The sequence below is a fragment of the Hetaerina americana genome, unplaced genomic scaffold (assembly GCF_022747635.1).
Source record: "Hetaerina americana unplaced genomic scaffold, ioHetAmer1.1.p SCAF_32, whole genome shotgun sequence".
In the NCBI taxonomy this organism is placed as follows: Eukaryota; Metazoa; Arthropoda; class Insecta; order Odonata; family Calopterygidae; genus Hetaerina; species Hetaerina americana.
In genome coordinates, this window is record NW_027286897.1 from 1,894,646 (window position 1) to 1,920,605 (window position 25,960).

The window sequence follows — 25,960 nt, forward strand, 5'->3', positions numbered from 1 at the left end:
AAATGATGGATTCCTTGGCGCCAAAAATAAGACTAAGTAATCCATTAACCATGGCGTTTGTGGCATGCCCATAGGATGTGTATTCCTGGATTCTGTCCATATTTTTAGATTGGTCGTAACGTTCTCAGTACAAGTAAAGTATCTAAGAAGGGAGAGATAGTCGTTTTCGCGGGATGGAACTAGTGTGTTCCTCTGAAATCGATTGTGAACCGTTAGACATTGCCCTAAGTTTACTTCTTTTAAGCACAGCTGATTTCGAGTCTATACACAGCTGATGTTTACCAGGACCAAACAAAACACAATCTGGTGCGATCTTGCGGGGACCCTGATCATGGGGTTCGAAAACGATGATCACTGAGTATTTTGTAGTATTAATTACATATTCCAATCGATCAGTGCATTCTGAATCGGAAATGAGATGTTTCCGTTATTGCTTTAATCTTTTCCAATATTTTTAATGTTTTCCTCATTTAACCCTTTCGTCAACGTTATAATATATTGTTACGTAGACTATATGTATTATACGTACACGTATATATTTATTTATACGCATATTTATATCCCTCATGAATTAGGAACACAGAATCATATGGTAGTGTCATTGTCTCATATCAAACAGATCGTCGTATGACCATGCAATCTGAAGAGACAGAAATTAGTACATGACCGTGATAAGTGTTTTTTAGAGTCTCTTTGGCCTTTGAACTCATTATTCCCTCGCGTTACATTTTTTCACTGTTTTGTATCGTCCATCGAATTACTTTAACCACAGATATTCAACATATGCCCAGCCTGAAAACGTGCAGTAAATACGGAGCTTAAATAATTATCAACGTGTGCTTAAACGGATTGCTTGGTACCGTGGTATGCCAAAACTTTCTTAATGTGAGATCAAACCATGGGGGTAAATTATATTTTTTCATATTACTTTCGTTGACCTATGGTGATTTTCGTTAGATCAATATCTGCATGAAATCGAAGTGTTTGCATTCAAATGAATTAGTAATAAAATTTGCAGAAAATAGGAATAGATTGTAGGGAGAGGAGGCTACTCCACAAACTATGCATGTCTCAGCCCGTTCATGTGCGAGTGGGGGACGGAGAGCCCGGATGCGCAGTGTTAGGAATAGGTGCTGGTGTTGTCGATAATCACCGGTGCTGGTCAACGAGGAGAAAATGGTTGCTGAGGCATGGGAAGAACTGGAGGTAGGAATGCAAGTCGGCGGGAAATTCGTGAAATCAGTTAGGTTTTCTGATTACCAAGTCTTGTTTGTCAGTCAAACATTTGCAAGCATTGCTGAAGGAATTGGTAATTCAGTGTGATAGGTATGGAATAAGAATCAATATTACTAAAACAAAGGTTATGCAATTTTTCAGAAAGAAAAACGCTAAACTAAACATTAAAATAGGAGGGAAAAATAGAGCAGATCGAACAGTTTACGTATCTCGGAAGTGTTTTGGGTCAACACGGTCAAAGTAGAGGGGACGTAAGGAGAAGAATTGCACTAGGCTAAGAGGCTTTCGCAGGGAGGGAATGGATGAGAGACGTTGAGTAAGAATGAGAAAATACTTGTAAAAACTTTGATATGGGTCGTTGCTGTGTACGGCGCGGATACATGATCACTGAAGCTGGGTGATAGACTTAGATTGGAGGCTTTTGAAATGTGGGTGCGGAGCAGGACGGAGAAGATGAAATGGACCGAAAGGAAAACAAAGGAGGAAGTACTACGTATGTTGGGGGAGGAGAGGGGATTTTCGGGAGAAATCGTAAGGAGGCAGGAAAAATGGATGAGGGGCTCATTGATCGACAGTGGGATATTGAAGACTGTAAAAGAATGGGAGAATGATAGGCAAACGAGGAAAGTGTAGGATTAGGATAGGAATGTTGGATGGTATGCAGGGAGTTCACAGGGATGCTGAAGGACTTGTTTTAGAGTTGATATTGGGTTGTCTTTTGTAAGGAGTCACAAAATATTTATTTGGTAGTTGCGTTCCTCCAAAACGTACCTTAACCGGTGGATTACGTAATATCTATTCTCAATATTTTCATCTCTTGGAAGTCTATCGGTCGGGCCAACTAGTATAACACAAATTATGGGGCAACTAATTAGTAATGACCGTGATATGAATAACACTATATTGAATAACCAAGAATCGAAGAACGTCAATAAAAATCCATAGAGTTACTTGTAACAATATCGTTTACGCAGCAACAGCGATGCGATATTTTAGATAAAATGATAGGAAGTTGTCCAATTTTTCGTTTAGAAGACAGCAAATAATAGTCAGGGAAACGACGACGAAATATCATTGAAAATTTACATTTGTATATAATTAAATGTAATTCCGTAGGTTATAGAAAATTAATCACCATTGAAATTTTATATTTGATTTTCATCCCATTAATGTAAAACAACAAGAGTGAGTACACGTGCGTAGCGATGAATTGTTTGAAAATAGAGCGATTCCCTTCCCAACGCCTACTGCATCGGGAACACGGAAATGGAAGGTGTAGACTTGGCAAAATACTTGTAAATCTGTATGGGATCCTCACGAAGTTGGATTGATTGCCGAATTGGATCGCGTGCAGCGTAGAGCAGCTAGATTTGTAAAACATTATGATAAACTTTGTAGCGTATCCAAAATATTAGAGTAACTAGTCTGGGAATCACTCACAGAGCGAAGGTCAAATGACGATTAAATCTCTTGCGTACAGTGGAAGGATGTCTCTTTACCAATGATGTTGAAAATGTATTAGTACCCCCATCGTACTACGGTAGGCGAGATCATGCCAATAAAATTAGATAGGTTAAGATGTCATTTTTTCCACGAATAGATAAGGGATCATAATAATATTGTCCGACCGCGGTAGGGTCATATCCGGGTCAATACTAGTCTCGTCTGTATTCACCCCCTGCTACATACCCTAGCGGTGGCTGGCTAGTTAGTAAAATATCAAATAAGGTTTTGCCAAACATACTATATATTCTTTTTCTATCATATGAGAAACATCATTCTTAATTCTTTATCAGAGGTTAAGTTCTTTCTAACGGAATGAGGGGAAATGAAACAAAAATATGTGAGCCACCTGTGGGAAACACGAATATCTTAATAATTGTTCTCGTCCGTCCCACGGGTGAGTCCCTCTGTCCCACCGTTGGATATATAACCACTTTCAGTCTATCATTAATTCCTCCGAGCTAATAATTTGGCGCTGAATACTGGGAAACTGAATCGAGGCCAGGGTAATTGGAAAACAAGAATTCTAGAATGGGGGAACTATTTATTTCTTAACAATCCATATCCTGTCATGTTTATTTGTATGGAATTCCTCCATGCCGCCTCGTAATAGACATCAGTTCTATTACGCCGTAATTTAAATATCCTGTCGCGCCGTGTTAAATAAATTAATTTGGTCATTTGATAATGCTTGTCACAGATCGAGAGACATTATCAAATGTGTGTCGGTCGTTTAGGTGAACAGTTGACTCTTAAGCACACGAAAATGTGAGGAGTCGTTTTAGGGCTGTTGTAACGAAACTTGCCGTTTACGTGGTGGCGGGGACTGATAGGTGGCGCTGAATGTTGTTACTTCCACTACTTTCTTTTTGGTTTTCTAACCCATATTTTCCTCCCAGCTTACGTTTTCAATGCCGCCACCCCTAACGTTTCCCTCATATTACTAGTCAATTTATTTTTGAACATTTTGACACTAAAGAAAAATAATCGTCAACCGCATAGCTGACACTTCAACGCGCTGAAGTAAAAGAGAATGCATTTTATTCGTATCGTGGTTCGTGCGACACGCCGCGCTTCATTATCACGACTCGCCGGGAAATTAACCTCCCCCCCCCCTTCCACGCCGGACCGAATGTGTAATAGGGTAGTTTACCTGTGTTGGTAGGTGGTTGGTAACACGTTGAGCTCCAACCTCATCTATCAGCCCTTCGAGTTTAAGAATGTGGTCATGTGACGTGTGGTATTTATTGCGTAAAAATTACTCTTTCCTTGTGATCTCATAGTCAATCGGGCATTCATCATACGTCGGATGTTCTGCCGCACTTGGCCAAATCCCTTCCTCCTTGAGATGCGACGTAATATGTTGGACATCCCCAGAGGCCATACGATCGTGAGTTCCGGAGAGATCGCAGGAGGAAAACGGCCGTTGAAATTTGCCCGACCTCAACGAGAGTTGTCCCATGGTCAAAAAAGCATACATTAGCCATTAGGTAAGCCGCACAAGGGAATTGAGATGCTCTTATCATGGTACATATCTACACAGGAAGGCACTGAAATCCCCTACAACGTTTCCTGCTACCCCAAAAGGGAATCGAACCTTCGGGGAAGGAAACTAGAGGACAATCGAGTAACCAAGTCGATTTCTCACTCATTCTCTCTCTTTCCTTTTCCAAAATTAACGGGGAGGGGGGCCTTTAGATTTAATCACAGCGCCTACACATGAAAATTCGAATATTCCTGCAGAAAATCGGTTCCTAATAATTCATGGTGCTAATCCAGATAGGTATTTCTAGATTATAGATAGGATCAGGCACAGGTTATCTGCACTTAAGGAGTTAAGCGTATAACTTGAGTTGGGATAGTCATTCAATTTGAGGCAGAGTTTAGATTAAAAAGCAAGACTAGTGACTACTCGCTGACTGATGTGCACCCATCCACGCAGATATCACTAAGAGCTTGTGTGACTCCCAAATACACACGTTAGTATCACATACCGTACGATTGCGCTAATGCAGGAAACTCAGGAATAATTCACTGAAGTAAGTCATTTTCTATGAGAATTCTATACTGTTGACTAATCTTTATTAGGGAAATCATCACTGACGTAAATGCCTAATTTTCATAGTTAATAATGATACCATTAAACTTAAAATGCATGAAAATATATAACTCGTAGAGTTAAGACCATTTTAAGTTGGTAGGTAATAATTGCATAGTGAAAAATTTCTGATAAAAATTATCCATTACTACTTATCTGTTTCGTCAGGCATTTTGTCAAATTTTATGTTTCTCCTTATGTGCATGCAACACTTTCTAGTAGATGAAGCGATCAGCCACTGATGGGAAAGTTCCCGACGATTCATCTGCATAGCCTCATCAATTACTCAAACGGTACAATTTTCTGGTTACTTGCAATTGGTGGGAAACCGAAAGTTGGCATAGGGAATGAAAGTATAATAAATCTTTGCGTTTCTCTACCCCACATCAATACTCGTTGGTTGCATTTCACACTCATTGAGGCTGAGTGAGACTGAGAAACTCTAATCAACACCACTCACATATAAATGCAGGATATGCTCTTCAGGATATGTACTCAAATGCCTACATGATGTTGTGCGAGCTACCGCAAAGGTGAGTAGTGAACGTACGTGGTACTAGCTTTTTCCTCATTTTTTCGATACTGACTTTCAGATTAACTGTGGATGGGAAATCCAAATTCTCTGCGGAAATAATGTTGGGGAATGTCCAGCTGAATGAACGTGACCCTAGTATTGCAGGAGTGAACAACCGCCGCAAGGAGGTTTCTTACCCAGCCCACAGACTAACATTATTTTCTAATTGGGTATATTATGGGTCGTAGGGTGTCCGACTATATCGAACGGCTTCTCCGTTGACTCAGGGCCTGTTTTGTCAAGTCACGCCCTTGTTAGTGGCATTATGGCCATTCTCTTGGAATAATATTGGAGATGAGTTGGATTGCTGTACGCCCTCTGTACACTTAATGTCTTTCGTAAAAACAAAACTTGCTTGAGCCTTTGCCGAAGCCGGCTTTTGTCTCCGTCCTACCAACGATTATTATAATTTTGCACCATACCTAACATTTCCAATATATCCTTAACGGTGAAAGCTATTTCAGCCCTCGGCCGCCTCCCACTTATACCACCCTCGGCTGTCCGTTCCCCTGCTTAGCATTTGTGCTCCGCATAGATCTCGATAGATTCTCATCTATTTGCTATGAGAATATCTCTCATACTCTTAGCTTGCCTGATTACTCATTTATTTATAGTAAATATGGGAAAGTACCTCAGCTCCGCAGAATGGAGTAGCTCCACAACGTCTCATATTTAAGGTAAATTGCGAAATCATATCAAATGACCAATCGATTTCATGCTGCCAAAATGTGATTATTTAGCGTTTAGTCATGATACATTGATTTTGAGGCCTTCTTCATCCGTGAACTTGCACTTTAAGTTTCGAGCTCCGATGGATATGGACCATGATTATAACTGTGCGCCTGAAAATTTTCTTCGCGTTGAGAAACGTGGAAGTTCATACGTTCCGCATAAGAACTCTTTCAAACTATCCCTATCTCGCCTGTGACATAAATTATTGTGAGTCGCAGGAGGAGGTAAGAAAGTATGAAATTCTTTACTACGACATTATGCGATATTTATGTTCCAGATTAAGAGCGGTTGATTTCGCGTCGATAATTATATTTTTACCACCCTAGAGGTATCTGATAGTCCGTTCGCCTCGTTGGTTCTGATAAGTCACTCCTGACTCGCCATCGATGTCTGTCGCAAAAGCCGAAATGTCCATATTTACCTTCGAGACGTGACAGGTGATAGAAACAAGAGCTGTTGGGGCACAGTTCACGAGATAAAATGTTTTGAATTAATAAGACTGCTTTAAATGCTGGTAAAATTAATGAATCAAAGAAAAAAAAACGAAGTCACTATTGATTCTAAATATTAAGAATTATGGTAAAGAGATGAATTAACTTTACTTGAAATTATTAGAGCAATATATGAGATTTAAATTAGTGTTTTCGTCAATGATTCTTTATATTTTCGTGGCACGTATGTGTGCGGGTGAATGAGCATTATCTCTACGTTTGAGCATTTGCTTAGAATCTGCAACTAGTCAAAATGATTTAGAATAAGATTCGATATGCAATCACAAAGCATAATCCTTAAATTTTTACGCCCAACTGATTTCATCTACAAGCTGAAAACTACACACCGTCATACATTCACGTCGTTGTCTGTATTCGAACCGGTGACTTTCGCACAAGTCAGTGAGGGCGCTGCCCCCCGTACTAAACAACTTGACCTTGGGGTTAACCTTAAGTATGATCTTGAGTGATACATGTAAACAACGTGGGCAGAGGGAAGACTTTTGAGCAATTTTCCATTCTGATATTTATTCACGCTGGAATCGTAAAAATACGGTACATAAATCGGAATTATTTTCTTTAGACCAGAACACGTTCTTACAACAGGATATAAATTAATCTTCTGATGACTGCTGAAAATCGACACAGAGATAATTGCTTCATCTCGTCATGCTTTCGCCCCAATAATTTGAGCCTATCATTTATCTATCCCCCTCAGCATGCTGATAAGATAGCTACGCATCAAAAATCGAAACACGCTTGTCACATTCAAGTGATTTAGGAATATTCGGCCTGGATGAAACATACATATCGCATGTTAAAATCCAAGAACGCATCCTACCGCAAACGTTCGACCGCAGCTGTCGCGATAACGATAAATGATAGTCCGGCAATTGTGAACTGTGTCTCATTCGAGGAAACCAAATGTGAATCTATAATCCGAATATAATACTTATGTACTGGGTATGTAATTGCGTCAATTTTTATGTCATTGTTCAAAGCCCGACGTTACGGCCGCAGTGCTATTTTCGGAATAATGCAAAACAAATAAGTATATAACCTCCGTCTATAATATTAATTTTTTTATCTCTCGAATGTCAGGGTGGAAGTGTCAGCTGGAAATAGCGTCTTGGAATGTGTGGCGGGTGATGGTATACATGAACTTAAACTTTTCGTCTTTAACTTTGATATACGCGACGTTCCAAAACAAATGGTCGTTGATTTAGGATAGTTTACCGTCAAGATTCATTTTAAATCGCTGCAGAGAGTAAATTACTAACATAAATATATTCGCAAGATTTACCCCACTTCCGTCACATTTCTGGGCGTGTTTTCGGCCCCAATGTTATCTCCCTCCGACGGGACATCGCGAGAGTGGGTTGGCTCGTTCGCAAATTCCGCTTTGGTCTACATTGCAACGTGCAAACTACGGCTAGGGTATGTGTAAGAGTGTAATACTGCGCTAGGCATGGTCTTGTTCAACTGTTAGTTCTCGATAGATGTTTAATTTTGTTTTTAATTTCCCGAGTGAAGATCATGGAGTGTTTTGTTTTTGTTCTCCGCTCCTTTCTGATTTCTGCAAACCTTGTGGCGATCAGGTTCCGCCAAGGCGACGTCAGCCCAAACCGGCCCGTCCACATCCCGGAAACGGCATCTTCGCGGGACGTCGGGAGGACCTCGGCGGATGGGGTGGAATCCGCACGTGTGGTAACCCTGTCCAGTGGAGGACCCCCCCCCTCACTTCGTCTCATATCTCCGAGGTCTCCTCAGTCCGAACCCGTCCCTTGCTTCTTCCACGATCCCTCCTCTGCCCGACCCCCTTTCCCTCTCCCCATCTCCAAGAAACCCAGCCCCTTCCATCGAAGTTTCGCGTTTTCCTGGCGTTTCGACGAGATCTTCGTGTTTCGTGTCGAAGCGCTCTCGACTTAAACTGTTTTTATTTGCGGTCTTGATGAGCCTTTCCAGGAGGAATATTCGCGGGTGTCCTTTCCCCGGAGGTGTTTCTTCCGCTCACGAATTCATGTGCCTTCGCATGACTGTGTATTTTATATCGAGTGAAAAATAAAAGTGATGTCTTTTTTGTTTCATTTTTAGGGTGCGCTGGTAAGGATTTAAATCGTAATGGCATTGGTGTTTTCAAAGGTTTCAAGCTTATTCCTAGCTAGGAACCAATACTAGCGAGCAGGTTTTATGCTCCATTAAAGGAAGGGTATGGTGCCATGAGCATCGTAACACTCAGACAACTCGATGTCCATCCCTGAGCGTAACAACATATATAAAAGAGAAATATGACCAGATATTCTTTCACTTTACAGGCAAAACAACTTCTGCTATAACCCTTTCCCGAGGAAATCGGTTATTCGTGTTCATATTGATCATTTGAAACCCAATTTCTGGTAAACAAATTCATTGTTATAAACTTTTTGACGAGATTTTTCTCTTTTGAGAGAGAAAACTATTTCGACGAAAGTAATGGCTTACAATTATGGCAACAACATTTGATAATATTTTTCGGTACAATGGCTAAAAACCATAATTACCTTGAATATGAAATCTTATGCCGAATACGCTATTCATTTGCTCCCAATAGCTGTTCCTCACTTACGTAACCTCGCATCTGCTAGGTCTATTATTGTTAGGAGTAATCTGCCGGTCAAGGTCGGGGTAGGTTAGATACATATCTTTGTAATTTTCATCACCTCACATCCAATTTTTAATCTAAATGTTCTTCAGAGTGCAATATTTATATTCTGCTAACGTTTCCCAAAGAGTGTCTGATGCAAATCAAGCTTGTTAGGACGTTTTGAGTGAGCTAAAATAGGGGTTGAATTTTTAAAATAAAATATTTTTCATATTTCAGGTTTTTAAAATTTGTTTGTATTGTAATGTTAGCTTTGAAAACTAGTTTTTTGAAGAAAGAGAGTCACCTTAGATTTGAAACTTTTGGTGTGCAGAAATAAGTGTAAGTTGGATAAGGATGAAGGCAAACAAACGTATAAGTCTTGGGGACGAGAGGAAGTGACTAGAGAATTTCGAAGAAAAAGTTGTATGAAATTGATATGAGGAGGAGAAAGATTTGTGAGAATGTGAGCGAAGGGTTAATAAAGGGTAAAAATGGGTATGATGGGAAGGGTATGAATTATTAACGGGACGAAGGGGCGCAGAAAGTATGAGAGGATGAAGAAGGGTATGTGGAGTTAAGGCAAGAGGTGTTGTGCTGTAAGGAAATGCCTAATAAAATCCACAGGCTGAGCAACGATTTTTCAGAGAACATGGGAACTTACCTCTAATCAGTTGAAAACTACACGGGTATATATACAATGCACACTTGTTGGAAAGTTTAGTCAGTGAACTTGCATCAGCACTCGTGTTCCCACCTCGCGTGAGTGTATTCTCCCGACTCTCCACCACAAACTCGCTCCAACACGCACTGTTGAGGGACACACCTTAGCTGTTAAACACATCTCTAAGTTTTTCACATCCCCTTACAGGTTTAACCCCAGGTGTACCCTGCTCCTATTCGTCGCACACCCTCCACCCTAGGTGTCGATCGGGGATTGTTCAACTCTTCCGTGTCCATATACCCACCCACCCCATATAACCAAACATCTTTTACCCCAACCCCTCCAAAACCTAAAATTATTGTAATTTAGCCCGAATTATTTCAAAAAAGGGTGTAGCCGTACAGTGAATAGGACGCTTGATAACCAACCGGAGATCCCGGACTCGATTCTTGGTGATACCATAGGGCACCTTCAGCTTCACCTCGGCTGTGCGATTTATCAAGTATTAGATCTTCATGGGAAACCATAAGCGTCACAGGGAATATGGATCTGGCCCTTTTCTACCCTTCCTTGAAGTGTGTATTTCACACGACGTTGGGCTTAGTATTAGGTGAGCACTACTTTCACTTATCAAACCAACCTTCGGGTTGACTTGTGTTGTGGTGGTGAACGTATGGCATACGATGCCGGAACATGATACGCTGTATCGAAACCGTTCACAAACAAATTATGATTATGGAACAGGAAAATTATTTTTCTTTTCGCACGTAAACTGATAACTAAAAGACGGGAAATAAGCAAAAAAATATTTTCCCAACAAACTGATCTTAATATTCTATTTTCTCGGGTAAATACAAATGTCAGAATTATTGACCTAGCTCAGTAGCTGAAAGATACCTCTAGTTAGAAACATTTTTATGAGGGGAAACTCTAATTGTATCAGGTAATTTGAGTTAATTATAAGGCAAAAAGATAGCATACACGTTTTTGTCATTTTTATTGCAATAAACGTCGAGACAAATTAAAATGAGAAATTGCACCTTGATATCCTAAATCGTTTTACTTATCAAATCAAGTGAATTTAAAAAAGCCTGAAAAAAACTCTCTGCGTAACGGAGGTGGAAACTCAAAGTGAAAAAGTGTGCATGAAAAACAGAAAATACAATTCGTTAATCAGTAAATTTGGGATTAGTTGAAACTGGGCGTTTCGAGTAAGATAGTAAGTCATTATTATTTGTTACTAACCTTTTTTGAAATGGTCATACTGTCGCGAGGGACATAGGTGGGGAAGGACGGGTCGATAAAGTATGAAGTCATATCTTACTCTTTAAATACATTTATTGTCGAGAGACCCACACGACATACAATAAGAACAGTAAAACCCTTGCATGACTTATAACAATCCACGTACACTCAAGGGGTTAAGTCAGTAAACCTTGCTTGGTCTTCCGGTCGTCGGTTGGTCGCACTGGTAGCACGCCCTAACCAACGATACCCTTCACGGTCGCCGGCCGGTCGCACTGGTAGCACGCCCTAACCAACGATCCCCTTCACGGTCGCCGGCCGGTCGCACTGGTAGCACGCCCTAACCAACGACCCTCTTCACTGTCGCCGGCCGGTCGCACTGGTAGCACGACCTAGCTAACGATCCTATGCGAGGCAAGACACAAGACTCAAGACCCCTCTCCCTTAGGCATGGGGCCCTTATATACCGTCCTTAGCAGGTGCGGTACTCGTTATTCATCCTTAAGGAGTGACGTCGAGGCGAGTCCGGCCTTGACCATTGCCCTGTGGGGGTACATGAGGGTTAGGGTCTCGTGGCCCCCCGCAGGCCGGATGCTGCACGTGGGACACATGTCCTTTGCAGGATGCTGCACGTGGGACCCCTGTCCTTTGGCTCTCCGGAGGAAGGAAGCTGCACGTGCGACTCATGTCCTTGCGACAATACGTTGATGGAAATTCACTTGTTGAAACTCGAGTTGTAGGTCAAATTCGGAAACAGAGGGAAGGACACATTTTTCGACTTGGAAAGTAATTTGACTTATTAGCTTCGTGTTGCTTAAGCATCATTTTTGGTGCATAAAACGTATATAGCCCCGACGGAATTGAAATTTCGTTCTATTTGTAGAAAATTCTACTTTAGAAGTTTGATTTAAGGAATACTTGTGAGACCTAAAACGTGGGTGGGGGAAGTTGAGGTCCTTCCGGGAATATGTGACCACACAGCTGTGCGTATTTCTCTACCCTGGGAGAAGTCTCAGTATTGGGGGCTAGTTAACAAAAAGACAATATGGCAATACTATATAAGCGCAGTGATAGGGAAGGGTTCCAGACCTTTTTAAGGGAAAATTATTTGAACTTGGTAAGTGGTGGGCAGAATGTAGAAGATTTCTGGAAGACATTCAAGGAGATAATGGAGAAGGGATTAAATAACTTCGCCCAGAAAAAAAAGCTTAAAGAAAATACTGACCCAGCGTTCCACAACAGCAAAATCAGATCCTTGAAGAAATAACCAAGGGTGATTCATAAAAAACCGAATGAGAGCTCGCAACGGCTTATAAATTATAAAATATTAATTCGTTAATTCAATAGAGAAAAGAAAATAGTCAAAGAAACTTTCCTATAAAACATAATCTCGAAAGATTATGGAAATAAATTTTATAAATACCTGCGGAGGAGGAAAGACAACAAGGAAAACACTACAACTTAAAAAAAAGAGGATGGAACACTAATCGTGGGCGATAAGGAAAAGGATAATGCATTTAACAATTGGTATGCAAGTGTATTTAAAGGGATGGTAAAATAAATAAATTTTGTAGATACATCTCTGAGCCGGCAAGGAGGCGAAAACATAGGCTATAGATGTACTGGGGAAGCATAGGAGGATGGAGAGTTTGACTGAAATGTTAAAAACGCTGGACTGGGAACCTTTACAAAGTGGAAGAAAAATAAGAAGACTTTGTGCAATGTTCCGCATTCTGAAGGCAGAGAAAGCTTGGGTAGAACTAAGGAAAGAGGCGGGAAATCCAAATTTTATAGGGAGGAATGATCACAAATTCAAGGTAAAATGCACAAAGAACAAATAAAAAAAAATCATTTCTCAATGAAACAATTGTTAATTCGTATAGCTTACCTGCACAACTATTCGAGACCATTCCTAACAGGGTAAATACTTTTAAGAAAAAATGTAAAGAATTTATACAATAAGATTTGATTGATGTGGTGTGTAAAATTGTATGTTACAGCTGAGTTTTGATATTTTTCTTGTTGATTGCAACTGATGCAAAGGAGATGGGGATTTTCTTTTTTTATGTTAGAGATTAGTGTTCGATCGTTTTTACTGACTGATTTTGATTATTATCTTTTGTGATATTGATTTGATTTGAGATGTAGTGTTATTTTTCAAAAGCAAGTTTGATTGTAAAACTTGGGACTTGCGTGCCACCAGACATTGTCTATATGCACATGTGCGTTTTAATAATAATAATATAATGGGAGGCGTCAGAATGGAGTAAGTTGAAATGGCACTAATAAGGATGGAATCATTAGATTGGCTGATAATAGAAGAGCTCGTAGGACTGCTGCAGTAAAATCATCTGACTGTTAACCAATATCGATTGTGAGTGGATTAAAAAGAGAGATAGCATCCGTATCGAAATCTTCAAGGTCCATGCAAGGTATACATGCTTTCGCGTGTTTTTTTCGGTACTTCAAGGAGCTGTTAGGGGAGAAAAAATCGAATTAGTTTCCTTTTTTTCTTTGAGATCATGTAAATAAATATGCTTCGTATTTCTACAAAATTTCGCGGATTTTCCTCGCGGAACCGTAGGGATACAATTTGTTTTTTCATTCCATTCCCTACCACCGAAAGCTATCAGTTTTGGATGCCACAACTGCGTTAATATAACGTAGGTTCCCGTAATGTGGTGTATGGAAGATTAATTTGACAAACTCGTAGTTTCTTGGGAAGTAGCCAAAACCCTCGACTGTGTTCTCTTACATATGTAAAGGTCAACTTATAAGTCTTAAAAAACAACTATAAATGCACAATTGAGTGAAATTCAATCGCATGCTTTTAAATGTAGGCGTGAGAAGAAATGGAATGGGTTTGTGAAAAGAACTTGATGTGGAAGCTACATGGACTACGTGTAATTTAAATAGAACTTTAAAAATACGTATTCCGACACCGGCGAACCTCTTCAATGGAAATGATAACATATGGAAGCTTTTAATAATTTTTAAAAAATATTGACATAGTATTGGGATGATGAATTAATCATTAAGTCGTAGTAGGAGGTACCTGCTCAAGGCACTTAACTGCATACCTCCTATAATACTCCTTTTTCTCTCTCTCACTATTCCTGACCACATAAGCATAACCTACGACAGTTTGAAATTTACATCTTTATTATAATGATGTAAATTCCAAATTTTCGTTCGATCATTATGATCGCTAATTATTCCAATGGCTGGTGCTTATTGGGATAATTACTGATGTAATTTATTTGTAAAAAATAAAAATCCGGATTTCTGGCTATGTTTAAATGTATATTCCAAGTGATAAAGCAATGAATTTCATTCTAAAATTATTATTTGCAAGCCTTAACTTTGGAGTTATTATTTCTTATCAATAAAGTTCACGTTATTCATAACATATAATTAAGCACGGCATAATAGTTCCACAACCTTATCAAATGGTAAAGCAGTAATTTTGTCGCAAAAGAATGAAAACATTTCGAAATAAACATAAGCCAAAAACGATCTTTCCTTCGCTATCGAGCGCAATCGAGTACCTCTGGGACTCTCAATCAATATAAAATCTCTTTAACTGGCGTCTTCCATTTTATGATTAACGTATGTGATTTAGAGCTAGACAATGGGACAGAATTTGAATTGAGGATACTGCCTAACGTTGGCATACTGCTGGTAAGAAGTAGAATGACGGATCATTGGGATTAGATTTTCACTCCTTTGATTAAGTTGCATCACTCTTACGAATGAGGTCAATAATACTAATAGAAGACCAGGTCCAATGAGCATTGCAAACGTTTGAGTTCTGTTCGTCTTAACTCATTTTTGTATCAGTTGACCCATTTGCAGTGTTACGGCTATTTGTAGTAGACGACATGTGTAGTCTGGAGTTATAAGGGAGAAAAATTCTCAATTCTCTCAAAAAGTATTTTTCAAGTCGAGACTCCACTCTCCATGCCTCAATCTTCGCCGACAACTTCTCTGAGGCTACTGAGAGGAGGTCTAAAGGTGAACGTCCTAAAAAGGAGCTTCAGTTAAACCCATCAGACCTCCTTGTACGCGTGTTTCGCCGAATACTCTTGGGACTGATTTCTCATTCGGAACTCGAGGAGTCATTAAGTGGCGAATAGCAAAAAATGGCGAAATATATCACTTTTTTATTCGGCATAAAATAGCTCGTTCGCATGCTGGTAACTTCCGGAACCAACGCCACAAGAAATGTATTATGGCGCTCACGAAGATAATTTCCCAAGTATTGTGTTTGTTAAACATTATTTTATCTTCTATTCATTATTTGTGAACTTTTGACGGATATTTTTTGGGTCTGTTACTTGTCAGAATTAGTTAAAAGAAGAAAGCTTTGTACGTTTATTGTCTCCACTTGGTATATTATTTACATGAAGTATAATACATTATCTGCGCGTCAAAGACCCCGTGCAAGACCCCTCTAAGTTATACAAGGTGGGTGAATTATAACCCTACATCATTCATTCACCTTGTAGATTAATAATTTAATAATCCTCATTAATAATTAAATAATTCTCCTCATAATTTAATTGTTTTATGGAAGCATATATGTGCGATTGTCTTGCACAATAATCGGGTCAAAGTAATTCCTTAACAATCCAAAGTGAAAAATGCAAGTAATTCCACACTTATAACTGGGTTGGAGAGTTGACGACAATCTGGGATGCATGTTCAAGTACCTGATTAAAATGTCAAAATCAGATTTTAAAATCTAAAGAAATTTGCGCTTATATATTTCATTCCTCTCCGATTTTGAGATCTCCGAGGGGAGTGACACTCTTTTTATCTGAGAAATTCAACACTGTGTGCTGCCGGTGTTGTAATGCGATAAAACAAGAAGGCTCTTATCATTTGTGGTCCTCGGTCGCAACCGACCTTCCCCTCTTGTTTGTTTACCTAATCTCGCGGAATATCTACCGAAAGGAAAACAAAAAACTCACCTTCAGTAGCATATTGGGGAGAGAAAGACGAACGCTACTACTGTGTTTGATTTAAAAAATATAATTAATTATTATTCAAAAAAAGAAAAAGAAACATTCTTTCCACGCCCGGATTTCGTATGATCTCGGCTTTATAAATGTGGCAAAGAAAAGAAGGTAGGATGGGACTAGCATACGAATAACTAACAATTTTGAGAGCGTGCAAATTCAATTCAAAATTAGGAGAAAACAATTGATCAAGTGACGGAGTGCAAATAACTGCCATTACCACCAGTCATCGACCCTAAGATTGGTTTTGAAGTGAACTCGCCACATTTTTCCCATAACATTTCAGACTTTTTCATTGCTTCAGATCTTCGCTTTCTGTTGATGGTAGATATGTTAAATCAAATTTAATCATAAATATTGGTAATTTAGCTAAAATAAAATGTTTAAAAACAAAAAATCCAATGATTGACTTTTAGAAAAATGCACAGCTCTTTAAAAATATTCCGTAAAACACTCGTGTAAGTTTTCTTAACAAATCATATCATTTAAAAAAAAAATGGTTAAATACTTTGAAATGTGTTCGAAGAAATAGTAGCCCTCTGAAAAATAATTTTGCTGAGTGTGTGGTAAAATCTCATGGAAATTAATAAACAATTCAAGACTGAAATATTATAAGGATTATAACTGGCGACGCCATTTTCGTGAATATAGAAAGCGTTATACCCAACTTGATATTTAAAAAAATATCCAAAGTTCCTTAAACAAGGGGTGAACAAAACGTAATACTGCAAAAAGCAACCCTTTTTGTATAACTTATTTCATTTTTTAACTCGAACCACTTCCGGATATTTGTTCTGCACAGCCAGACAAAAGAGCAGATATACCTCTGTGAAACTGCTACGTAAAAATGTGCAATTTTCCTTTTTAGCAAAGAGGCAGCTTGGACACAAAATGAAAGCTTAGTTAATACTCCATTTTTCGTTCCGTGAGGTATTTATCTGAAGGTTAAACGGTTCTTCACGCCAGGCATTCCCGGAAAAAAAACCTTTCTCGAACCCCACCGCACCAGGGTCACAAATACCGCGCGAATTTACCCAAGCGGGGACTCTTTCACAATTTGGAAGGTCCATGAACCATGAAGGAACCTTTCTCGTCTTTGGCGATTTTTCTGATATCATGAAGTATGTAACAGCTGAAATGTAGATCTTGTTAAATTTCGACAATTACAAAAAATTGTAAAAATTTACATGTCATTACTCAGAATTATATTGTATTATTACAATTTTTCCGCGAAACATCTATAACGTTTAAATATGACTAATAAAATGAAATTAGCGTTGTCAGTTTGGCCAGGATGGTGAAACTTTCATCTTTGTCGGACTATAGGTCAACCCCGGTCCGACACAGAGAGCAATGCCTGCGTTTGACATTCGAAAGGAAACTCACTAACCTTTTCACTTGTATGATTACGGCCTAAACTTATGATTTTAACGACTACAATTTTTCAAGCAGTTTTGAACTTTTTTCAAGGCATATCTTGTTGTATTTTCTTATTTTCTGCTCATAGAATAAGGATGCGTGTGTCATTAAATCGCGATGATTATCTTAAATGAAATTACTTTACAGTAGAAATTAATTGCTCACTAAATAATCATGTTCATTCCTTCCTTTTTTCCAATGGGATTGAGTTTACGATAAATATAGTTTGGTTCAATATAGTTTACAATAGTTTTATCTTGCCTGACTATTTACAATAGTCTTAATAAAATTATCAATCTGTAGACATAATTATTAGTCACAGAGTTATGCCACACTGAAAACTAAACCTTCAAATACGTCATAATTGTCAAGTTCCGTGCGAGCAACTTCTACCTCAAAAACCTTCCTCGTTCGGGCCGATCGCATTGATCGACCACAGCTATCCGAGTAGTATGATCTCGATCGTAGTCGAATGGAAATTCGTGTGGGAGCGATCCAGGAAACACTCGTAAAATCCACCTCCCTAAGCGGCCTCAGATGCGAGCCAACCCCCCGCGGCACGATCGCCGCCTCGCGCAAGACCGCGGAAATCCCGCCTTGCCGACCGGGCGGTGTGTGGGGAGTGGCCCAGTGGGAGGTGACGCGGCGCGAGGGGTCGACGTCACTTGGGCCGCGTCGACTTTCGAACTCCGACGCGCGAGCCGTTCGTTGACTTTTACAACCTCCCCCCCCCCTTCTGCCAACCTCCTGAAGACCGGCCTTGGAAACGGATCCGCGAAGCAGATTCCGCATGGCGAAGAGCACCAGAGATTGACCCAATTCGGGTGGGAGAAAGGAGGGGGAGGAAAAAACACTGGCAAACTTTCACCGAAAATTAAAACTAGCGCTCTAGATGGAAAAATTTCGCATGGATTTTTCCCGGCAGATGCTGTTATTACTGGCTATTGAAGGAGCGGGCGATTGCTGGTTTCACATGCACAATTCACAATGGTCTGTGTGTATAAATGATCTGAGATATCGGTCATAATTAGCAGCAAGTACGGAGACAGGTACGCACTAGTTTCTGCTTCATAAATATGTAGGGCACAACATTGTCCGCAAAAAGTCACAAATGACTGTCATTTTTTACAGAGTTTTTCATCCTTGACATTCATGATAATTGTACCTTGACAAAGACGCTGAAACGTCGGAAACGAATGGAAAAATATCAAAACTTAGTATCTTTTTACCATCACCGGATATTTAATTTCGCTATTTTTTATGTCGTTAATCTACGAAACCGACGAATATCAATCGTTTAAATTATGGAAAAACATTATTCGAATGTCTGCAGCGTGTTTTTTTTTAATTTCCACTAGTTTAATTCATTATTGAATGTCTTTAGGGCTTGTTCGTTCGAAGGTTTCCGCGGCGATGAGTAGGTGATTTCCACATTTTTCGGGCTGCGTCCGCGTATGTCGTTTAAATGTACAACAGTTTCGCCAGCTATCCTGCTGGCGTCCGCAAAAAATCGTCTTTAGGGCTTCTTTGTGTGACGCATTTGACTTTTCTTAATTTGGGGGGAGGGGGGGGGGAAGAATCAATCACAGGGAAAAGAACTCGATGACAACTTCATGTAATTATTTGGAAAATGGGGTAACTGAATTTATTCGCCTCTTCTCCTGCCCTTTCTTTCTTAAAACACGACACACAAAACGTAGATCAGAGAAAGAGGAAAAATGCTGCCACTTATTAGATTTGAACACGGGTTTGTGGCGTGGGAAGCCAATAAATCACAGAGCCATCAGCACCAATTGAGCACGAATTCAATCTCCCGAAACTTCCGACACCCATCCTCGAAATTACGCCTCTAGAGAGCAAATATTTATCAAAGGTCGTATAGCTTATCACAAGCAATCACCGTGACTTGAATGGCGATGACTTACAGAAATCTAAATCATAGCACTTAACGCGAAAGTTGTTTTTATTGACAATGGTATAATTCCACCTGAGCTCGATCGTTAAATTCACCCAGAAAGGTTAGGGAATACATTTCCTTTCCATCCTCGAACTATGTTTTCCCAGAAAGCTCAGTGTTCCGGAAAATCGGTGTGGCTTGTAATTAGTCACCAAGTTTTGAAAATGGCAGGCACGAGAGCCTGTAGCATTGCGGGGAAGAATTTAATTACCTGATATTATTTAATTGCCACATCTCTACCCTTTATTAATGCAAAAAAACTCTTATGTTGATTTATTTGATCGATAATGTTTGCCTAGTCAGTTTCTTCGTCATTACGCTGAGAGACCTTAACCGAAGTATCATATTTTAATCTTAAAATTATCCGCGTGTTAATTCGCGGATAACACTGAGGTTACAACCTATGGAGGAAATTTTGCTTTTTTAGAATACATTTGTGGGAGATAGTGTTTGCCTGTTTTGCAGCTAACGCAATGAATAAAAGGTGAGTTGGTGTCTGTGAACAGAGTACTCGCCTCCCACCTGAAAGGATTGGGCTTGAATCCCTGTAGGGCGGTGGTTTATCAGTGGTATCCCCATCCCCGCCTAGTGCAGGGTGTGAAGCACTTCACATGAGGGACACCGGTCGTCACATGGCACATCAAAACGATTGATCTCAGGTCGAAATTCATCTACAACGACAGTCGTTGAGAGTAATCTGATGATAACTCCGTGTTTCCCTCCTCCTTTCTACCGTTTCCTTCATCTGCCAACGTAATCATTTATCTGTTTCTAATGGTGTGGATGACCTCGGCTGCCGGAATTCTCCGTCAATGACAACTGTTACTCGAGAAGTTAACATAGGGTCGGCATAATCAATATTTGAAGTGGATATTTTCATACGGTGTAATACTGCAAACGTGCACATTAGTCACGTGCTTCCGCGCATTTGTGGTCGAGAGGTCACGCGACGGAAAATGCATCTGCGAGCGTACGTCTATTGTGAAAGGCTGATGGGCACATAAACAATTATGTATGGAGGAGACATACATGTCCTCAATCAAGCACCTCATTTACTTCGTACACACGAGTTGGTCACATGCGTGTATTCAATACGAATTATCTGTGCGTTAACATTACATGCGTTGACACGCATTATTATTAGTTGGTATTCCACCGTTTAAGAGATGTTTTGGATGGACAGAGACTGAGCACGCCTACATTTTTTAGCCTCAACTACATATAAAGACACAACCTGACACTCCTCACTAAAATAAACCGTTCATCTTTGCCGCACCGCATCATTCATTCTGCTTCACCGCATTGATGTCATCTCCCTTCATTCCGCCCGACATGCCAATCCTTTACCTACCCCTACCTTGCCAGTCTAACGTTCCCCCCACAATCACATTCTTCAACATTCCATTGCCAATCAAAATGCTCTGCAGTCACCTTTTCTTCCTCCTTTGGATTTCTTCCAGCAATCCGTTCTCCTCCCCAGCCATCCCTAGTACCTCTTTGTTTGTTTTCCTTGTCGTCCATTTTTCTCTTTCCGTCTTCTGCACATCCAAGTTTCAAAAGTTTCCAATCTCCGCCTAACATCTGGCTTCAATGACCATATTTCCGCGTCGCCACAGAACTATACTCGACATAAAATTTTTCACTAGTTTTTATTAGGATCCTAGCTCAACGTACGTTATCAACTCCCTCATCTTTGTGAAAGCTTCTTTACTATAGGGGCATAAGGAGAAGCAGTGCTTCTCCTTATGCCCCGATTGCTTTGACCATTTTGGTCCAAAACACTCCCAAGATAAGTAAAATCTTCCGCCCACTCTAGTTTTTACCCTCCCATTAAAACGTTTAACTTAGTCTTCCTCTTTATCGAAAGTCAAATAACCTTTTTTTCTGTTTACATTTATTATAATCCCGTATCTATCACAATGATCTTAGGAACCTTACTTAATATCCTTGCTCTCCTCAATTCTTCGAAGTCCCCATTACCTCCACTCTCCTTGTGAAAGCTACTTTACTTAGCGTAATTCTTCTTTTCGGATGGGTCTCTAAAGTGTTTCCTTTAATGATTTGGGGGAAATTATGAAGGACTCAATGAAGAAGTTAAACAGTTTTGTGACTCTTTACATTGAATACGCCGACAAACTGTCGTCCCAAGTGGTTGGATTTCGGAAGGCTAGTATTTAACCCTTCGGAATGCTACTTTTCCTCCCCACTCGACGGGTCCCCCATCAGCATGCAAAGCAAGGAAAGGGCCTGGGATGCATTCCGAGCCGTCCACGGACGCTGGGTAGAAGAATCGTCCCCTAAATGGTTCCGTCGCCGCGGGTAATCCCTCTGGAATCAAACCACCGTTCGGGGGGTGTGGGACCACCCGACGGATGGTGCTGGTCCAGAATAATCCTTCCTCATGTGGGGGAAACACAATCGCCCTTACGCTCCCTCAAGGTCACTGAGTCGTATCCCGCTCTAGGCTTGAATGCTGCCGCTCGGTCCGATTGTGGTTTTGCTAGATTCGCGGAGCGCAACGGACACAGCCGTCGGAGCACGCCTGATTCATTGTCTTTTACTTCGGTGGACGAAGGGAATGTAGGATCAAAGTGGCGGGAATGTAGATAGATGAGGCTTGCGGTAAGTAATCCTTGAATGGTTAACCTTCCTAATGGTTTTCCAGGTCAATGAGCCCAAGTTGAGGGGGAGGAGGTAATATCAAATTTAATAAACTGAACCAATGGCTAAAATATATGGATCAAACAAGGCGGGAGAAAATGTACATTGAATTGTGTGCAACTGTGAAAGTCTCACGGATAATATTGTACACCAAAATAGCACTGGCAAGTTACATCTCTCCCTTGAGAAAGGTGGCAGCGCCACCAAAAATTCGGAATACGTGTGAGTTTTCTTTTTTGTGTGTTTCTGTGTTTTTGTTTTTGTTCGCCAGTGCTATCTCGGTGCACATTATATATATATATATATATATATATATATATATGTATGTATGTATGTATTTGTGTATATATATATATATATATGTATTTGTATATATATATATATATATATATATATATATATATATATATATATATAAAATACACAGTAACACACAATATAGAAAAACAAAAAAAGGACACTCACACGTATTTTCTTGATATTTCGACGGAAACAATCCGTCTTCATCTGAAGATATAGAAGTAATGAGTCATTACTTCTATATCTTCAGATGAAGACGGATTGTTTCCGTCGAAATATCAAGAAAATACGTGTGAGTGTCCTTCTTTTTTTGTGTTTCTATATTGTGTGTTACTGTGTATTGTACTATTCGGCACTTCCGTGTTACGTCTACGAAAGCATATATATATATATATATATATATATATATATATATATATATATATATATGCTTTCGTATATATGTATATATATATATATATATATATATATATATATATATATATATATATATATAACCGTTTCGGTGGTTTTAACTGGGCAAAGCACTCGGCTGGAAATCGATGAGTCAAGGTTCGATTCCCTGTTTGGGAAAATGATTTTTTTCCACTGCGAAACCTCTCGGGATGCAAGTAATAAGTTTGATACGAGGGGAAGGGGCTCACCGTGAATCACTTAAATCCTACCTTCGTAAGAACGCGTTGATTTCAAGAATTCAGGGTCTTATAATGGCGGTCAGTCTTTTTTCCCAGGAAGAACTGGCATCCGAAAAATCACACTGCTTAGGTTAATTTAGGGGTCGTCCTCCTCTCAGTAGTCGTACGCCTTGGCTGCCTATGCACTGAACGTCTCTCAGAGTGAAAATAATGACAATACACAAAACTAAGAGATTAGCTGAAAATCCTGTTCCACCGCAATCTTTGCCGTGGTTCGTTGACGACGGGGATCACTGCAGCGCAATTCAGCGCGAGACCTGGATTCCCCGCATGAACGGGCGGAAACACACCGACCCGACCAACGGGACACCCGGGGTGTCCAATGCTGGGCACCCGTGAATCCGCAGGCTGCATCTCTGCTTTCGCTGTCCCATTCTCCCAACATCTCCTCCCCTTCCCCACTCCCGCGTAACAATAAAATCGATCACTGACCTGCAAAAAAATTTCGCTATCCGCTGGGAACGGGGGTAGTCTTCGCTAGACTCCGGCAAACCACTTCCCGGTCCTCGCTCTCGCTGCTGTGCGTCCTACGCTCTGTGGTCTCGGCGGAGTTTCACTTGGCACTGACGGCAGGGCGGCTGGAGGGCGGCAGGTAGACCGGGAAGGTGAGCACGCATCAAGGTGCGGGAGAGGGAGTCGGGGTGGGAGTGTCCTGGAGGATGGGGAGGGGTGGGCGGAGAGGAGGGACTTGAGGCTGGTCGAGGAGGGGGACGTGGGGAGGGGTTTGATTGGAACTGCAGCCCTCCCCTCACAAACATTCTCATCCCCAAGGGCGCGATTAAGATTCCAGGAGAGTTTGTCGGGCTCCAAATATTTTGGAAATTAAATTCAATTATATATTTTACCTCAATCTTATTTGGGGAAGAAATAAAACGAAACGGTGGATTTTAGAAATTAATTTTCTCTTTTGAGACGATATTAATTCAACATTGATCGGCAACAGAATTTTTTTTAAGGATTCTGCTATGCTTCACAACTTTCATATTGGTTCAATTTGAGGCACTAAATATTACTCTGGAGGTCGAAGCCAATTTTTGTTTATCCAAAGCCCCGTAAAACGTAGGTGCGAGGTATTCCACTTGCATCTTATTATAGTATTTATATAAAAGCACATACACCGTAAAATACTTTGATATCTGTAAGTTGAAAACTATTACTTGGTGAAAGTTAATAATAATGTGTCCGCTAAAATGAAAATATAATTTATGAACATGATGATAATTCACAATGAATCAACAATACATTTCCCGTGCATAATATTAATACGTAGAAGAGTGGCAATTAAGTCACTGGTGGTAAAATAAAAAAAGGCATACATATTTCAATTTTCTCTTATAATTAAAGAATGTGTTTTCTTAGGCTAACAGCCTTGAACGACTTCCTTCCTACTGTTTGCTAAAGGTATCACAGTAGAAAACAATATATTACGATCAGCATTATGAGTTTGCTTGTAAAGAAGTACTTCTAAGCTAGCAGATATTTAATGGTGCATTTCAATTCAAAAGCGTAACATTGTCCTTTTCCCTGAATGTGTATTCACTATGCAGTTCAATATCGGTATCGAAAAATTCATCCTTGTACGAGGGTCATTCAATAAGCAAAGAGAAAAATAACCAAAACTCAACAACAATTCATTGGTTTCTTACAAAATTTCAGCTATTTTTCAACATAATCGCCTTAAATTCCTTTGGCAAAGGATTCTTTCGGTCGACCCCGAAGCTACTTTTCGCACCGCTTCCTTGATATCCTCCTTGTTGGCAAATCTTTTTCCACGTGAGGCGTCCTCGAGTGGTCCAAACAGGTAAAAATCAGACGGAGCAAGGTCTGGACTGTACGCGGGATGAGGTGAAACCTCTCAACCCAATTCTTGGAGCTTATCACGGGTCAGCTGGGCCGTAAATGACTCCTTTTGCCAAGAGCCCACAGCGTTTACTCCTGATATCTGGTTTAAGTTTGTGTTCCAGCGTCTCAGAGTACTATTGGCTATTGACATTTTGCTGATCTTCAAGGAATCGAAGTAGACTGGACCCTGTGAGTCCTAAAATATGGCCAGCATCACTTTACCCGCGGAGGTTTCTGCCTTGAATTTTTGCGAACGGGAGAGCTGGTGTGTTTCCACTACGTACTTTGCCTCTTGATCTCAGGAATGAAGCTTCGTTATTTTAAGTCTTGACTTATGGAAAAACTCGATTCTTCATGATCGTTAGTAAGTTGTCTGGGAACTCATCTCGCACGCGTTTGTATAAACTTGAAATAGTTATGAATGATATTATGAACAGTTTCAACACTTACTTAAACTTCCTTAGCTATTATTTCAACAGTGATTCTTCTGTTATCGCGAATAATTCCATCGATCCTCGATTCCAACGAGGGAGCAGAAACTTCGACTGGACGTCCATTTCGGGGTTCATCACCGAACCTTGTTCGACCACTTCTAATCCAATCAACCCACTTGTAAATATTCGCATGGTTCATACAACTTTTTCCATACTGTATGGGCATTCTTGAAAGTATTTCACTTAGTTTTACACCTTCTGGGACTGAAAATCTAATGGCAGAGCGCTGCTCTCCTAGTGGACTTTCCATGGTGAACTGAAGATTTTGAGGTTATATTGACATAAAATAATCAATTGGTTGATCAGAGCTCATACCAAGATTGCCAAACAACACCCCTGAAAAAAATGGTAAAGATTCATTGAATGCTTTCAAAATGAAAGACTTTGTCTCTTTACTTATTGAATGAC

At 40.1% G+C, this 25,960-nt stretch overlaps 1 protein-coding gene across 3 annotated transcripts in view; it reads right to left on the reverse strand.

Annotated features, from left to right (window-relative positions):
• The window catches only part of nebu (solute carrier family 2 member nebulosa), a 36,088-nt gene extending 12,333 nt beyond the window's left edge, over positions 1 to 23,755 (reverse strand). The window contains exon 1 of one of the 3 annotated variants that reach the window (XM_071589041.1): positions 23,649 to 23,755. Coding sequence is in view for 1 of the 3 variants with exons in the window: in XM_071589040.1 (XP_071445141.1) it covers positions 50 to 100 (51 nt within the window). In the remaining 2 variants the exon portion in view is untranslated. Of the gene's footprint in view, positions 1 to 49; positions 230 to 23,186; positions 23,206 to 23,648 lie in introns of those variants that run through there. The other 2 variants (XM_071589042.1, XM_071589040.1) reach the window with 2 other exon arrangements.
• Between the last annotated feature and the right edge of the window lie 2,205 nt (positions 23,756 to 25,960).